General features: G+C 52.1%; 7 protein-coding genes across 7 annotated transcripts; 3 read left to right on the forward strand and 4 right to left on the reverse strand.

Moving 5' to 3' along the window:
• Positions 1-278: 278 nt before the first annotated feature.
• On the forward strand, positions 279-902 carry K441DRAFT_71927 (uncharacterized protein). The gene has a single exon (XM_067654022.1). It carries the CDS (start codon positions 362-364, stop codon positions 833-835), a length of 474 nt encoding a protein of 157 aa, XP_067505196.1. The 5' UTR covers positions 279-361; the 3' UTR covers positions 836-902.
• Positions 903-1,393: 491 nt separating this feature from the next.
• Positions 1,394-3,030, reverse strand: K441DRAFT_704978 (uncharacterized protein; the record flags this gene model as incomplete). Its single annotated transcript, XM_067653562.1, has 5 exons — positions 1,394-1,839; positions 2,181-2,328; positions 2,447-2,502; positions 2,571-2,841; positions 2,999-3,030. The coding sequence occupies 5 exons, from the start codon at positions 3,028-3,030 to the stop codon at positions 1,588-1,590; spliced, it is 759 nt and encodes a 252-aa protein (XP_067505197.1). The 3' UTR covers positions 1,394-1,587.
• A 591-nt stretch (positions 3,031-3,621) lies between these two features.
• K441DRAFT_695644 (uncharacterized protein) lies at positions 3,622-4,977 on the forward strand (the record flags this gene model as incomplete). The annotated part of the gene is made up of 4 exons (XM_067652827.1): positions 3,622-3,895; positions 3,936-4,047; positions 4,124-4,240; positions 4,332-4,977. The coding sequence occupies 4 exons, from the start codon at positions 3,622-3,624 to the stop codon at positions 4,975-4,977; spliced, it is 1,149 nt and encodes a 382-aa protein (XP_067505198.1).
• A 569-nt stretch (positions 4,978-5,546) lies between these two features.
• On the reverse strand, positions 5,547-6,369 carry K441DRAFT_686530 (eukaryotic translation initiation factor SUI1; the record flags this gene model as incomplete). Its single annotated transcript, XM_067652000.1, has 4 exons — positions 5,547-5,549; positions 5,747-5,973; positions 6,069-6,143; positions 6,342-6,369. The coding sequence occupies 4 exons, from the start codon at positions 6,367-6,369 to the stop codon at positions 5,547-5,549; spliced, it is 333 nt and encodes a 110-aa protein (XP_067505199.1).
• A 636-nt stretch (positions 6,370-7,005) lies between these two features.
• On the reverse strand, positions 7,006-8,049 carry K441DRAFT_658414 (uncharacterized protein). The gene is made up of 8 exons (XM_067648347.1): positions 7,977-8,049; positions 7,853-7,903; positions 7,766-7,797; positions 7,693-7,709; positions 7,610-7,621; positions 7,459-7,556; positions 7,389-7,405; positions 7,006-7,315 (listed from the first exon to the last, which is right to left on the reverse strand). Exons 1-8 carry the CDS (start codon positions 8,011-8,013, stop codon positions 7,226-7,228), a joined length of 354 nt encoding a protein of 117 aa, XP_067505200.1. The 5' UTR covers positions 8,014-8,049; the 3' UTR covers positions 7,006-7,225.
• A 546-nt stretch (positions 8,050-8,595) lies between these two features.
• K441DRAFT_609218 (uncharacterized protein) lies at positions 8,596-14,275 on the forward strand (the record flags this gene model as incomplete). The annotated part of the gene is made up of 11 exons (XM_067645505.1): positions 8,596-8,709; positions 8,762-9,421; positions 9,473-10,067; positions 10,121-10,325; positions 10,381-11,025; positions 11,077-11,375; positions 11,427-12,309; positions 12,358-12,652; positions 12,706-12,947; positions 13,000-13,304; positions 13,357-14,275. The coding sequence occupies exons 2-11, from the start codon at positions 8,869-8,871 to the stop codon at positions 14,273-14,275; spliced, it is 4,941 nt and encodes a 1,646-aa protein (XP_067505201.1). The 5' UTR covers positions 8,596-8,709; positions 8,762-8,868.
• Positions 14,276-14,582: 307 nt separating this feature from the next.
• On the reverse strand, positions 14,583-16,259 carry K441DRAFT_716795 (phosphoribosylaminoimidazole-succinocarboxamide synthase-like protein; the record flags this gene model as incomplete). The annotated part of the gene is made up of 4 exons (XM_067653983.1): positions 14,583-15,354; positions 15,472-15,815; positions 15,868-15,905; positions 16,107-16,259. The coding sequence occupies 4 exons, from the start codon at positions 16,257-16,259 to the stop codon at positions 14,957-14,959; spliced, it is 933 nt and encodes a 310-aa protein (XP_067505202.1). The 3' UTR covers positions 14,583-14,956.
• Positions 16,260-16,802: the final 543 nt, after the last annotated feature.

Genomic DNA, 16,802 nt, shown 5'->3' on the forward strand with positions numbered 1-16,802 from the left:
GACATGACCTCCTGTCTAGAAGAGAAATTCTTGGAAATTACTCCAGAGATAGTCATAGCAGCTATTACGGACATCGTCCTCAGCAACTTCTCATCTTGCCATGCAAATTTTTACAGCAACACGAAACCGACCAGATCCATAATTCCTTCTTCAACAATTTCTCACTTTATCATGCACAATTTTACGGTAACATGAACTGCTCAGATCGGTGAAACTTCTTGCAGAAACTTCTTAGTACACTATACGGAACTTCACGATTACAAAGGCAACCCAAATGCACAACTTTTCCTTTCTCAAATTTTATTGATGGTCCATATTTTTTCTCCTACAACATTGATATAGTGGGTTTTATCTTCGTGATATGATAGTCATGCTTTTCCTGGCGGAGAAGTCTTTCAGTCTTTTTGTCTTTCAAAGAACCATAACCCCATCGCCACCCTCGAGACACTACATCGGGAGGAATAACTCTCTACACCATCTCCTCACATCATTTCGGGATCGCGATCATTCTCATCACTCCTTTCTCCCCAGATCCTCGCTGTGGAGTAGGTCGAAAATGGTTGGTTTCATCGCCACCATTAAGACACTACATCGGGAAGAACAACCCTCTATGCAATCTCCTCACACCACCCTCGAGATCACGATACATTCCCATCACTCCTTTCTCCTCAAATCCTCGTTGTGGAGTGGGTCGAAAAGGATTGGGCACATTTCGCTGTTGGAATTTCTTATCTGTGGATCGTTTTCTCTCTACAAAAGTGGAAGTATCTTCGACGCGTTATGGGTGCTGCTTTATCTAGATGATCTCTTGTCAGGATTACCTTTGATGGAATGATGGACGGGGTCGGTCATGTACATAGTTGAATACAGCATCCACCCTCACCGCTCAAACTGATCATATGCGTCACCGCCTCCCCGTGCTGTCCGCCTGCTTCCTCCATCCCTGCCTGTACTCCTCACGGCTTTATAATGAGGCACAGCTAGCATGCATCGGTAGCATGCATCGGTAGCTCGATATGATGCACAGCGTTAAGATGTGTTTGACCCCTTTCAGAACCCTTTGAGAAACACACTCGAATGTAAGGGTAGCGACCAACACCCTTATGAGGCTGTGTGAGGGTGGTTCATTTTAGAAATTCCGTACACCTCTCCGCTGTGTGAGTTGATGTTTGATGAAAAGCACCAGTTAATTCGCCAATCCAAAGTGGTCGGTCCCGAGAATCAGATCCGTGGCAAGGGAAAAGGCAAGCCACGGGGAAGAGCGAGAGGTTTTACAGACATCTCGCTCCAAGCCACAGCACCCCGGAACCCGGCTGAACAACATCACACTCCCAGCAGACCCACTCTCCGCACAAGCAAGCAGGTCAGAGAGTACCAGAGCACCAGCACAGTACCAGCAGAAAAAACTCTAGCAGCTCGATTCATAACTAAAACTGCCTACCCCTTCCCTCCATACCACTGTATACCACTCACAAACACCAGACGCCAGACTCCACGCCAGGATATCGTTGCCAAAAGAAAAGAAAGAAAGAAAGAAAGAAAGAAAGAAGAGAAAGAAGGTAGGAAGGAAAGGAGGAAAGAAAAACATCACAAGTCCTGCTTTTGCATACCGGTGCGGCCCAGGTCGGCAAACCATTCTCCGACCGCCTTCAGCTTCACGAACAGCGGCACGGCCACGGGGTTCTGCTCGACCTGGTCGCTCCAGGAGGGGTGGTGCAGTTGGAAGAGGATCAGGCACAGGCTGAGGTAGGTGAGGGGCGAGAAGACGCGCACAGCGGTTGTGGTTTCGCGCTTGATGTTCGTGCGGCGATGCGTGATGTGGTAGAGGATCGTGAGGGTCTGCTGGGGGTATTAGAGGGTGGTGCTGAAAGAGGTGTTGGGTGGAACGTGGATGTGTGGGGGGTTTGAGGAGATGGAGAATGAGATGGAGAGCAGCAGAGGAAGGCCTGAAAGAAGGACTGGCAGGAAAAGCCGGGAGAGGGAGTTGATTTGTTTAGAGGTGCACTAGTATCATTAGAGCGAAACGAGCTCCGCGGTCCCAGAAGCATAAACAGAAAGCGGCGGCGTAGAGAAATATGGAAATGCCCTAGAATGTGGGCATGGGTAGGAAGTAAGAGATGGAAAGGCAGTTAGTCCTTCCAAAGGAAAATCTTGCAGAAGAAGCACGAAGTTATTCTTACACTTGCAATGCAGACCCAGGCCAGGAAGAGACGGGGTGGGCTTGTGGTTGCTCCACAAAGGTTAACGAATTGGTTAGTGAGAAGCATGTTGAGTAAGTCCATTGTTGCAAGTCGAATCAACGCCGATCCAGGAGGGTAGTGTAGAAGCCTGATGACTGTGTTAGAAGAAGTAGGCTTTATGTTTATGCTGTCTGGATGAATGATGGAAGGAAGCTCTTTGCTTTGAGGGATGAAAGAGGGCAAGAAGAAGGAAAGAAAAGACCTACCATCGACTCATGAGGCAGTCGATAAAGAAGAAGGATATGTAAGCTGATGCAACGCACTGCAAATTTTTGTAGTCAGTACCAATCTCATCAACTCTCAGACGCACAACAGCAAAGTAAATATTACCCAGAGGATTGCCAGGAATACCTCTGTAAACCAAATCCGTTGCTCAAACTTCCAGATTGAAGCAGGCATGCCGCTGGCATATAAGTCGAGCGCTTCCTTGAACATGACACATCCACAGTATATAGCCCAATACACGGCCGGAAGAACCGAAAGCCAGCGGAAAACCTGAAGCCAGATGTGCCAATGCTTGGGGATATTCAAAATAACAGCGACTTGGGGATGTAGGGCTGAGGCTGCCCTTAGAGGCGGACTTGCCGACGAGGATGCTTCGCTTTCCAGTGGATCTTCATGCTGTCTGGGGTTTGTTGCTAACGAAAGGGTTCCTTGCCGACTGTATATTGGAGGAGTACCCAAGGGATGTTCACGAAGAGGGCTGGTGATGGGACTGGTGATAAGAGGGGTATATGGGGGTGGAGGGGAGTGCGGACGTGGATGCGCCAGCTTCGAAATCCACGGGCATATGCTGCCACGAAGCAACGGACTAAATGGATGTTGTGAGGGGGGTCCAGGGGGGTGGAGTTAGGAGATCAAGGGCTTGCAGTTGGTAGTGCGGTGGAGACGTGTCGACGCAAGACCATATCGAACTTCCATGGAGTCGCAATAGAGTGCAGAAAGGCAAAAGGCAGAGCAAAAAATGGAAGAATCCAAGCCTGAGTGAAGCTACCTAGCTTTTGCGCGAAGCATAACCGCGAGCGACGCCGTGAGAAGACAGAATTTTGCAAATCAGGCGTAATAGGACAGTAGGCCAAGGCGGAGACGGGCAAGGAGCTGCACGTCAAAGCGTTACCCCAGATTTTGTCTAACCGATAGAGACCAGTGTGGCGCCAGGGCCTGGGAGGTTGTAGAAGGGAGTATCGAGGACTTCTATGACGATTTGGAAATCTGATAAAGGACAGCATCTAATTAACACTTGGAGAATAGACTTTATTTTTCTTTTCTTGGAAGAACAGGTTGGCTGAACCGCCATCACGTGATCTCGAGAAACCCTTCTGTCCTCCACCAGAAACTTATATCTCTCTCCAAACAAGTTGCGACCACCACCACCGCCGCAATGCATCCGCCCCTACCACGCCGAATACCTCGACCCTACCGTCCACAATGTCTCTTCCTCCACCCCTCACGTCAATTCTCCTCAACCCCGCGCGTCGAGGCCCTACCGCCGAACAGCTTAACGAAAGCGCAGAGACCGCCGACGCAGAAATTCCTGTCCCCGAAGACTTTGATGGCCCAACAGGCAGCTAAACTGGATCAATTCCCTACCGATGTAGGACTTTTGCCTGGTAGAACCACCCTTTCCTGCATAAGTTGTGGCGCAATTGAAACGGGTAGGTGGATTGGATAGTTAATTCGGTTCTGGGCGTATAGGAACATTTATTCGACCAACCGGCGTGAATATACCTTCCATATTCAGTTCACCTAAAGATCGGTTAACTCTGGAGTTGAGATGGGCAAAAACACGGGTGACGGATATTGCTGGGTATGCCCTCTAGATTCGGACATGCAACCGGCTGCCCTGGATGGAACACAGCGGATTGATGCTGACACCATTCCAGCCAGCTATACTACAAATTCTTTATGAGGAAAGGAAAGCCACGTCCACGGCTCGACCGCAAGAAGCTCATCCCGCTAGCCAAAGACCTGCACCAGCAGATCTACAAAGCCTTCGCAGCGTACGCCCCTCCTCCCTCCTCCCCGCCCCCTCCCTAAGCCCCCTTTTCCAACCATCCCTACCACCCCACCCCAGCTAACCTCTCCCCCCAGCCGCGACACCCATGCCCTCACAACCCTCTGCGGCTCCGGCCTCCTCTCCACCTTCCGCGCCCGCCTCTCGCACCGCCCCCCCAGCACCTCCGTAACCTGGACCCTGTCCCGCTATCTCTCGCGCCCGCGCCTCGTCTCACACCGCACGGCGCCGCTCCCCTTCCCCGGCTTCCCCGAAACCGCCCTGCGCCAAGCCATCGTCAAGATCCGCTCCGTGCAAATCCTGACTACCCGCTCCGACGCCCAGGCCCGGAAGGTCCTGGCCGAGAAGCTGGCGGCGGCGGAGGAGGACGAAGAAAGAGAGGGGAAGGGGACCGGGGGGGCGCAGAAACTCAGCCCCGAGCTGCGGCAGCTGCGACAGGATCAGGCGCGCGCGCGGGTGGCGCCGCATGTGGTGTCGGCGCTTGGTGCGTCGCGGGTGGCGGCGGCGACGACGACGGCGGAGGGCGAGCTGGAGGGCGGCACGACGGTTGAGCGCGAGGTTACCGAGTTTGTGGTTTTGCAGCGCTTGATGGTGAAGGGAGTTGAGGGGCCTTGGATGGTGTGGGGGTTTGGGGAAGAGACGACGCTGGAGGGGATGCGGGAGGAGGATAAGCGCGTCAAGGCTATGCAGGAGTTTGAGGCGGCGCAGAATGCTGGGGTTTGAGGTGTGGAGCGGAGTACGGGAGGAGGGGGGTTAGGGTAGAGTAGGGGATTTGTACCATATTGTTTGGTGAGTGGAGGGGTTGTGGGATGTACTATATACTGCATAGCTGGAAAGACGCCTGTAGAAAAGCTAGGATATATTGTGGCAAGATCACTTCTGGAGGGTAGTTGAGATGTCCAGACTAAGTTTGACTAGCTTTATAATGTAAAGCTGTCTTGTGTACGGAAGCTCGACTCATCATCACATTGAAAGTCGCCATTACTCGACGAAAGTTTGGTAAAAATCAAATAAAGTTCATTCTGCCAGCTAACGATTTTTCTAAGAATGATCGGCACAGCGTCCAAGGTAGCTGTAACCAAGCTCGAAGCAAAGCAAAGCAGAGAAAAAAGAACTAGCACGCTCAACCGGAGGGAAAACGACCGTCATGAATTCCTCAACAGCTCATATTCCACTGCAAAGTACGGAGCAACCAAAGCAAAAGAACTACAAAGGGAAGTATCGTCTAGCCATTGTAGTCCTCTATGAAGGAAAAAGGGTATCATCTAACACTCGCCCCATTGTATGCCCTGTCACTTAACCCGGCCACCGTGGTGGGGAGAGAAAAGAGACTTGTCTGTGAGTGGCTTAGCCCGCGGCCGGTGGTGGCGGGCGGGGCGTGGTGGATGATAGGGCTTAGAAGCCGTGAACCTGGTTCCAGGTTAGCGTACGTCATGACGCCCAGAGCTCCGCGACGCGAGAAAATCGGGGAGAATTCAGTTGTAGGACTCACCTTAATGGTCTTAGGATCCAGCTCCAGCCCTTCCTTCTTATCAGTCAAGAATTCCTGCACATCCTTGCGCTGGTCGCCTTGGAGCTGGATCACCTCGCCCATCTCCGTGTCGTTGACGATGGTGCCATTGCAGGCGAATTTCTTCTTGATTACTTTGAGAATCTTCTTCTGATCGAACTTTTTGGGCAAGCCTTGCACCGTGGTCAGGGTCTTGCGACCATTGCGTTCTGTGGTGACACAAGTGGTTAGCGATCGGCGGCCTCCGACGGTTGCGGTAAGGGTAGTGTGATGGGCTAGGCAGCGGAGAAGAGAAGATACGTACGCTGGATACGGATGTGTATGTAGTTCTGAGACTGCTTGGTTTCGCCAGTGTCTTCGTCGGCCTCGGCGAACGGGTCTGTAGCAAGGCTGAATGTTAGCAGAGGAGTTTCAACGACAGAAAGCACGGGAAGGCGGGAAAAGCGCGCGCTGAGAGTCGCATCCTCTCTCGCATACAGCTGAAGATGTGCAGTGGGTGCAGCTGTGTGCGTGATGAGGGCGCAGGCAGGCGCACGATGCCAGTAAGCAAAGGCTCAGAGGAGCGATAACAACTCACCGAAAGTCTTGAGATTTTCGATGGACATAAACTCGCTGTGTGCCCAAACGACCTTTGGTAAGTTTCTGTTGGGAAGGGAGAGGGATGCGATCGATGTGCCGCTAAGAATGAGTTGTGGTAGTATGGTAGAGAGCTGATGTTGTTGTCTTGATGGCTGGGTTCGAAGGAGGGGCTGGTTTTGAAGTTGGAGAGGCGACGGGTCAGTGCGACGAAAGGAAGTTGCCACACCCAATGACTTTTGCCGTTCCTTATCCGCCCGTTGATTCGACGTAAAGCTGCGCGCGTTTTTCTTGAAATGCGGTGTGACTTGATCGTCGATGGCAGCATGCCTTTTCTATCCAGCTTCTAGAAATCTCACTCGGCGAAGGCGTGGTAGGTGCATTACAATGCATTACAACCACTCCCATAGGCTGGTCAGGCTGGACTTTTCAATACATGCTTCTCAACATCCCCCTTAAAACTCGTGGGGTACTGCAAGATATCGACCTAAAGTTGTGATCTACAACCTTAGCACCGACAGTACTTGCATAGTTTGTACGCTCTGACAATCTCAATTACGAATTTATGATTCAAAACCCCTCCAACTCCTGACAGAACGTAACCGGGGATTTCCAGGACCCCTGGATAACTAGTGAAACGTAGGCAATCACCAATGTACGTAAGGATAGAGTCAATCATGAAGGACGGATACTTTAGGCGATAGAAGTTTGATTTTGAATATCTTCTTTTGACCCTATCCGATCCGCATTCGTGGGAATAGCAGAATATTACACCCTCTGGATAATCTTACAGAGAATAAACACAGGACCGCCAACGCATGCTAATTTTTCAGAAGAGAATAACTAGTGAGAACTACTAAAATCCTGAGTAAGCAAAACTGGAGATTAGGGAGGAGGAACAGCTGCGGGAGCTTCGGTGCCTGCACCGACTCCAGCCTGATTCGCTGGGGGCGGTAGAAACATAGGCAGATATGCCTATAAGCAGACTTTAGATGACACATCCTGAACCACGCACGCCTTCTGACTGCTTGGCGATGGAGGGACTTACCACCATGAGCGACATGACTGGTCCATATCAGTTAGATGTGTCAATACTGGAGAGGAGAGGCACAACTCACAGGCCATGCCAACAGAGAAATAACTAGGAGTGGTCGCAGTGCGTTTCTGCTCCGGAGTTTCGGCCAACCAAGATTGTAAGGCGAAAACGACGGCAGTCCTGGAATTGTTGATCAGTATCTTGTTCAGATAAACAGGGCTGTCCGCGTTTACCAGCCAATCATCCTAGTCGTAGGAGCATCACGTTAGATTGCAAGGCAATATACAATGTCTTCCGCGGTTAATGGATGCCTTACTTGTTCCGGGTGAATATCTGGAACATACTTAGCTCAGCAACTAGGAATATAAAAAAAGGGCGTTTTAACTCACAGTAGCCATGGGCAGAGTGCTGGCCATGGTACCTGCGCCATGTGTGAGCCTTCTAGGCATAAGTCTCACCCACTACAGTCATCGTACTAGTCATATCGCCATCAGATTTGTCCTTGGCCGGTTCCACATGGGGAACAACTGTTTGCAGCGCTGTCAGCAAGGCACGTGACGTGGACGAATGGGAGGCAGAAGGAGAGGTGGCCAAACGTACTGAGGTCTAGCCTCCGCATGTCCTTCTTCGACGCCATGAGTGCTACCGCGATCGGAATACGGCGAGATTGCAGGATGACAACGGGGAGCGGCAATGATCGGAAAGGTATGGGGTGATGGGTTTTGTTCGGATGGCTCCGAGGAGGTTAAAGTGGAGGTTTGGGAAATGTCCCTCCGAAGCGAGCACAGGCTGGATTCGTGTTAACGTTAGGGCCCGCCGCCACTTTGCATGGATCGAGCCGTGCGAGCCCAGTGCCCTGGGCGGCACGCGGGAGGCATTGATTGCAAGCCTGCGAGAAGACGTCCCTCTTCCCCCCGACTGCTGCAAGGCTTTTTGGCCTCCCAGCGGCTCAAGAACCTTTTGCAAACAAGTCTCAGGCTCAGGATATCCAAAGCCTCGCAATATATAGAATAACCCCCTCCGGGAAAGCATCATATTTGATAGTGCTCACTACCAAGCGTGCCTAGCTCGATGACGGTAATATGGAATTGATTTGATGCCGTGCCCGGGCTTTTATCTCTCTCGGCGGCCTTCCATCCCAGCTGGCCCTTTCGGAGCTCGAGCACGCAAGCCCGCCATCACAATCCTCGCTGCCACACCCACCCTACGGGCTGTCACGGCTGGTCGCCGCAGTGCCCTTCCCCGGATCCATTCGTAACTTACTCTTGTACGCACTGCAGCAAAGCACTCCTACTCTTCCACCTTGCAGCGGATTCATTACGTGACGCTTCCAGTATTGTACCACCTACTTACCTCGCCCATTCGGATACTAATCACCCTTACAGATGCGCCCTCCGTCTTGCGCTCAACACTATTCGTCCGCCCGCAACCCTAATATCGCCGTGTCCACCTCGTCTTCATCTAAGCTGACAATGTATGCGCTCTCGGTGCGATGACTTCTCGTCCTGCTCCGGGGATACAAGAGTCTCTCCAGCGCGCCGGGAGTGGAGGCCCCCAACGACCCCAAAACCGAAGGCGTCCCTCCACCCAACTCAATCCCGCCAGCAATGCGCGCCACGACGTTATTGACCTGACTTTTGATGGCGAGAAGCGCTCTGCGGAGGATGCACCACAAAAAATCCGGCCTCTGGGATCGATTCAGGGAGTTGCGAAACCCAAACCAAGTCCTCTGGAAAACATACAGACGGGACAGAATGAACAGGCCAGACCGCCTCCTCGAGGGAAGCCGCAGTTGTTCTTCAGCACGGGGAATAATAATGCGGCGGAGAACTTGGGGATGCCTCCACACTTGTCCCATGGACACTTAATACAGTCGCCGAGTACCAACGTGCCTATGCCCCCCAGGCCAGGCTCTACTTTACACGATGAGATACTACAACAGCACAGACGCATCATGCCTGGCGGAAGTGGAGTCAAGAAAGATACAACTTCAAAATTCGCAGGATTCGACCCGCCATCTGCCGCTATTCTCTTTCCCCACGGAAGTATGGGTTTCATGCCCCGATTCTTCTGCATAAGCTAACTACGTGATACAGAAACCGCCGACTTCTTCCCCTGGAATGGCAATCACCCTGAAGACACCCTTTCAGACGCTTTGGTGAAGGCAGGTGTAGGCAATAAGCCACAAGTTCCAAACGAGACAAACACCGCCCGACCTTCACTATGGTCAAACCTCAAGAACAAATCTGGCCTTCAAACCCTCTCGACTCTCTTTGTCGCCGTCCTTGAAAAGCGACAATCATGTGGACGGCTCACTGCTCCGTCTACCTTCAAACCACCTCCGAGGGTAACCTTAACAGATACAAAGCGAGAAGGGTGGCTTCGTGATCTTGCCAATCCGGCAATAGCTTTACGGAGGCTTAGTCGGACCATCCCCCACGGAATTCGGGGAAAGCTTTTATTGGAACAGTGCTTAAGCAAGAACATTCCGACTGCTAGAGCTGTATGGCTTGCAAAATGCGTTGGTTCCAATGAAATGCGGGCATTCAAGCGAAAAGGTGCCAACGGTACAGTCGGAATAGGTGGTGAACTCAAGTGGATTAGGGAATGGACCGTCTTCGTGGAACAATTTGTGGAGAGTACCATATCTGCTTGTGGACAGCAAGACTGGAAAACAAGGATGGATTATGCGTGCGTACAGTGTTGTCCTTTGATTTTCGTGGCTTCCTCTAACTTGTTTGTAGCATTCGACTCTCTTCACACCTTTATTCCGACCACCTTCTTGACCAAGACCATTATCTTGATTGGTTACTCACATCGCTCGACGCGAGTTCATTGGAGCGCTTGCCTATCTGGCTACTTCTTGTCCAAATATACTGGCAGGATCTCATTGCTTCTCGGCGTCGTGGCCGGCGTTTAGCGGAGGGACTACTTACTCATGCTAACACTGTAGGTTTTTATACCGAAAATTATATATCCATTTGCTGATTAATTCTCTTTGTAGCTGAACTCGGATGGCGACGATGACACAAACAAGGCCATCTTCACCCACCTCGAGAAACTCATCACGAATTTGGTGATATCTCGCCCCGCTTGTCTGCTGCTGCCCAGAACTTGGGACAGCCAAAAAGAGGTTTTGCAAGTTCTCGCTAGCAAACAGCCAAACTCAGAATTCAATAAAGCAATTCGAAACATTGACCGTCGAAATCGACGTCTTGCTGATGGCTCTCAAAAATCTGGTCCCACTGTCAAATCTCCCAAGAAGGAGGTTGTGTCGCTTTTGGACTCACTTGAACACAACACCAACATCAACGTCGAGAAAGTCTCCACTGATTGTACTCGACTATTACCCGATTCGCAAGACCTTATTTCGACGGTGCTGCAATGGGGTTCCTCGATATACCGCGAAGGAGCGCACAGAATATATCTGGTCACCCGCTTAATCCGGAAGTGGAACTCGATGGGCATCGATACAGATAGTGGCATTCTTTCCTTCCTCACTCCAGCGCAACCAAATAAAAGCACTGAGCCGCAAAACGTCTTTCGGATCGTTGCAGAACTAACCCGCTCAAAGCACTTCTCTGTTGGTCGCTATCTGCAGTGGCTAATCGCAACTGGCTCCCTAAGCCGCAACAAGGACTTCTCACAGGTAAGCATGTACCGCCCACTCATCTGCATTCATTAAACTGACTCTTGAAAGAACGCCGCTTGCCATTTTCGGCTGATTGCTGAATTACCCCTTAACGACTTATCGGATCACGTGCTCAATTTGAGGCATACTCTTCTACAGGGCATAGGATTTCCCATTGAATCTGAGGAACAAATTCTCGATGATGCTCAAGACTTTGTCATACATCAAATTCCTACCCTTTTCGAGTCGACTAAAATGGTTGCAGAAGCACCTGAGATTGAACTCTCCGAGTTGAGCACAACTATCAAGCTTGATCTGGGACGCTGGATGAGGCAGCAAGTTGCCTCTAAGACTGAAATCATGGAACTGTAAGCACATATATGATGAACTTCTTAAATGCAAGTTAACATGCTGTATAGAGTGCCGATGAAAGGCCAACCCATCGAAACTCCAACTCCTGTGTCGACCATCACATCATCAGAATTCTATATGATTCGAGAGTTCATGGAACAACTCGGAGACTATTCGATTCTTGCAGATATCCTTGGAATAGTTACCAGCTCTTCTGACTATGCTGTTCTCTCGGGTGCCGCTGATACCCTCAACTATCATGTCAAGACTTTCGCCGCTATTGGCGCTTTCAAGCCACTTTTCCAACGTCTTGTCGGAAGATACACTACTCTCAGGATGCAGAGGCCTCCAGAAAGAGAGCACTCGCTTGCGCTCGCCGATCTTGCCCGCACAGCAGGGGCTGATATTCAACTTATGCAACTCTTGGCGTTTGACTTGACCAGATGCGAGCAAAAGGCTTCTATCGCTGCTTGCTCCCCGGCATCCGACAATATGACCGACATCTTTCAGAGCACGAAAATGGACACCGACGATGAAATCGAGCGCATCCTTACAAGTGGTACGAGCATGGATGAGCAGATTATGTCTCGGGTATTCAACAAGATCACAACGCGATTGGAGGTACAGCTGAGCAAAGGCCTCGTCACCCAGGCGAGCAATTTTGGGTCCTGGTTCTATCGTCTCCGAAACTTTGATGATAAAGCTTTTGAACGATTCGTGAACCAATGGATATCGAAGCTGCTGTTCGGCCATGCAGGAGAGGTTCTACTAACAGCCCTTCCGACATTGACCGCTGCCGGTTGCATCACGTTGTCGGGCTTTGTGGATGTATCAAATCGATGTATCAGCAGTCTTGAAGGGAAGGACGGGGTCAGTGCTGCTACGGTATCGTTGGATGCTTTGAACGCGATTCTGCCCAATAATGAGCTTAATCGCTTTTGCCAGACTCAAGTAAGTTAAAACTCACATCCGTAATGCCATATTCTAATCTGGTCTCAGGATGCCTACCGATATAGGTTGGAACAACAAAAGTTTTGTGCGGACCCCGAGAAAGGCTTCCTTCGATATGTGCGCCAAGCTATCGATTTGTGCTCCTTATATAGCTCTGCCGATCTTGATAATTACCTTGCCTCACTGCTATCGAGTAACCGTTTGCTTGCTCTATTGCGGCAATTCGCGGTCCACAATGTTCAGACATTCGCAAGTACATTGGGTATCGGCTCCGATTCTACCACTGGCATATCAGCAGTTAAACGAGCTCTGGATCGCCTTCTTGATCCTGCTAATTCCCTGGGTAGGCATTCTTGAAAAGTAGTTTTGTTCTTCAAACAACTAACTGTTATTTAGATCTCCCGCAGAAGAGCCTTGAGGATCAGGTTTCGACCATTGTCAACGCGGCAGATGATCTATCTTTACCCTTCTGCCAACTAGAGCTTCGCCAAATTTTCGAGTTGAATAAGTCATCCTCGGATAGCTCTGATGATACCGTATCAGTAGCACTTCTTGAAGCTATCAAAGCCGCTGTGGATAATGATCGTTCGAATTGGTCGGATCTAATAGCTGGGCTTGACACTGGGCTCACACGCAAGGTATGTTCAAGATGTCCCCATTTTGCCAGAGTCATGACCGACAGTAGGGTAGATCCGCGAACATGCCGAGGCCGAAATATTCAATGCCATAGCAAGCCTAGGGAAAATTGTATCGTCTCCTCTCAAGACATCTGAACGCCTGGATGAATCATTCATTCGCAGATATCTGACCGTTGTTGACTTCACTGCTTCGAACGTATCTTCAGAAGGACAGTCACAAATGACTACTGTGCTAGTTGATAGATTAAAGGCTCTCGCAGAACTATTATCGGCACCAAACGAGAAGGTATCGGAACTAGACAGCATGCTAATAGACCTCTCCGCATCCTCACCTACCACTGCGGAGCTCTGTCCATGGTGAGCACTCCCTTACCAACCCAACCAACCCAACGCTAATCAAGTCACGCAGGGTCCACGCCCTCCTCCACCTCGCCATTATCCATAGGCCCTCTTTCCAAACTGGCAAATCATCCACCCAAACCCAAGCCGCCTTCCTATGGCTCCTCCGCTGCCTCTTCACCCACCCCGCCCTGCAGCGCCACCCGACAACCACCGAGCACATCTTCGACGCCGCGGCCTACTTCTCCGATGACCTCCCCGACGACCTGCGCGCCCACCTCGCCAAACTCGACGCCGCACGCCCGACCCCGGACCCGCGCTCCGCCTTCGTCTTCGGCTCGCAGCCCGCTCTCGACGGCTGGCTCGGCCTTGTCACCCCCGCCGCCGGCACTACCGCTAACCCCTCCGCCGCCGCAGCAGCAGCCGCAGCAGCCTCCAACGCGACGCCCACCCCGCTGCAGTCCCAGGCTCAATCCCAGTCTCAGTCACAGGCTCAGAGCCAGAGCCAGTACCACACCCCCGCCCAGCGGCCGCCCAGCCCCATGCTGCGTAGCCTGAGCCAGCAGGGCCAGCAGAAGCTGCTGCTCCAGCAGCAAGCACAGCAGAAAGCCAGCGGCGGAGGCGGAGGCGGAGCAGCAAGCGGAACGGGAGGCACGCAGCAGCAGCAGCCGCCTCAGCTCCAGCGCTTCGCGACGACGCAGGTGCAGAGCCCGCAGCCGGGGTCCGTGTCGGTGCAGCAGATGCAGCAGCTGGCGGCGCAGCGCAGCGCGAGCGCGAGTCCGATGCAGGGGCAGTCGCAGAACCTGAGCCAGGGCCAGAACCTGAGCCAGACCCAGGGCCAGGGCGCGTTGGGTAGGGCGGAGAAGGTGGAGGTGCGACCAATGCCCTTTTTGCTCCGCAGGTGGGAGATCCTGCCCGATCCGGCGAGTAATGCCGGCGGGAATGATACGGCGCTTTCGTTGGGGTTGTTTGAGGCGAGGAGGGTGTAGGGTGGGGAGTGGAGAGTGGGCTTTTAGGCCGGGTGGTTATTTTGGGTGCTGTCTTTTCGTTTTCTTAGTTGTTTGGTTTATCTTTTTCTATCTCTTTTCTATTCTTATTTTTTGCTTTGACGTCTAGGGTTATGGCGCGGTGAGTAGCTTCTGCTGCGACGCGTGGGAAATTTTTGTCTGAGCGTTATAGCGGTGACGCATTTTCGATTTTATTGTTTTCCCCTTTTTTTTCCGCAGAGGGATGGATGGGTATGATGATCTTGATATTGTAGACGAGGTGTCGGCGTTTTCTGTGCTTTCTATCCTTTTCGCTTGTCGACTTGTGCAGTGGAGTGCTGAGAAAGGGGTGGGAGAGAGGGGTCTGGCATAGGGATTTAGGATGGATGGATGTATCACTAAGTGTCATTGCTAGTAGGATGTGAGCTTGGATACCCTGGATGATGTGGTGCGTCTGGGGCGCGGTGGGGAGAGATATACAAGGAATCTAGGGTTTTGTCTCTCTGCCGTGTGATGTGCACTATGGACTTTTGAGAGAGGAATAGTGCGAGGTGCACGCTCCATCCCTACACCCTACCGCCATGTCTGCCTCGAGGTCGCGGCTCTATCCGTACGTATGCGTATCATACACCTCCCTCCATTCCTCCCCATACCCTCGCCCATCTCTCTCAACTCATACCCTCCCTACGCCCCCCACACACCTCCCGTAATCCGCTCAAACGCCTCCCGATACTTCTCCCCCGTTTTCCTCACCACCTCCTCCGGCACCTCCACTCCTTCCACCCCCTTCTTCCCCTGCGCCGTCAGCCAGTCGCGCAGATACTGCTTATCATAACTCGGCTGCGCACGCCCGATATTATCCACATACGTGTCCGCGGGCCAGAAGCGCGACGAGTCGGGCGTCAGCACCTCGTCGGCCAGCACGATGGACGGAGGAGAGGTGGACTCGTCAAGGCCGAACTCGAATTTCGTGTCCGCGAGGACGATGCCCGCGGCGAGGGCGTGCGCCGCGGCGGCGGTGTAGAGCTCGAGACTGAGGGAGGCGATTTGGGAGGCGTGATCGGCTCCTACCATCTCCGCGGCTGGAAGACGTACGGAAGCTCGTTAGCATTCGCGTCTCTGGTAGAAGCTGAGGGTGTGTGAGGAGTCTTGAGGGTGCTCGGGAGTCTGAGGGTGCGTGGGAACATGAGCCGGCGCACCTTTCTCTGGACTGATGTTCTCGTCTTTTTGCCCCGCCTCGGCTTTCGTGCTGGGCGTCCATATCGGTTTCTGCAGCCTCTCGCCCTCGCGCAGCCCCGCGGGCATCGGGATGCCGTGCACGGTGCCGTGAGTTGTGTACTCTTTCCATGCGGAGCCCGTTATGTAGCCGCGCACGATGGACTCCAGGGGGAGGATCTGGTAGCGACGGACTTGCATGCTGCGGGGTTGGAGTTGGGCTGTGAGATCCGGTGGGAGAGTGGAGAGCGAGGGTGGGAGTGAGAGCGAGAGGAAGTGCGTGCGGAGGTGCGGGAGTGCGGTTGTGAGGTAGTTGAACCAAAAGGCGCTGGACGAGTGGATTAGCTGGGGGTTGGAGAGGAGGGAGAGGAGAGAATTACCTCATTGCTGTTAGGAGGGCGCCTTTCCCAGGGATGCCCTAAATGCGGAGTGTTAGACATTTGAGGTGGTAGATGGTGGAGTTGGAGATGGTGTTTCCGCAGACTTCTTTCTACAGAATTTACAGCACAGTTGAACGGCGAATGAAATGAAGAAGCCAGTGATAGATTCATAAATATGGGAAATAGATTGAAGACTTGAGATGACCCAATTGAGCAAAGAATATATCTGCTTGACTCACATTCTTCATGATAACATCATAGGCTGAAATGCGGTCGCTGGCAACGAACAGCAACGTCTCGGAGTCAATCTCGAAGACATCACGCACTTTCCCGGACGCCACGCGCTTGAGCTTGCCTTGAAGGTCAATTCCCACGAGAGCCTCTGCCGACATGGTGGCTATCCGAAACCAACACAGAAAAATTGCTTCGGATGGCGAGATGGCGATGCGATGGAGGGGTGATTGGAGGGGCAATATCAAGCCACAGCAAGCCACAGCCAGCCGTCAACCTCAGGAGTCATTTGTAAGAAAAAGGCTACAGCCTTGGTCGTCTCAGCTGCCTTCAACCCTCTCCCCCACGGCTGACTCCGCCGAAGCCGCTATGAATATCAGGAAGGCAATTGCCCTTCATATCCCAGCCTGTCTCTGGAAAACACCATACGACCGAAGACAGAACCGCCCAGGCTGAGAGATCGAATTCTAGCAGAACATTCCATTCTGTCTCTATACCTCTCCATATATGCCGCTTTTCTTTTCGAGATCCATCATTAGCGAATACTTGTAGCCATTTGTTGTCTGATTATGCTGTAGCAAGGCCGCACTGCACTGCAACGTCATCACTAGAGTTCTGCGCCGCATTTTTGTCTTATATCCTCGTGGCTTAAGCGCTGTCCGTCGAGCCTAATTATATTTTACCATCGAGTTCTATTATTAGCT

Source organism: Cenococcum geophilum, assembly GCF_001692895.1.
Source record: "Cenococcum geophilum 1.58 unplaced genomic scaffold K441scaffold_16, whole genome shotgun sequence".
In the NCBI taxonomy this organism is placed as follows: Eukaryota; Fungi; Ascomycota; class Dothideomycetes; order Gloniales; family Gloniaceae; genus Cenococcum; species Cenococcum geophilum.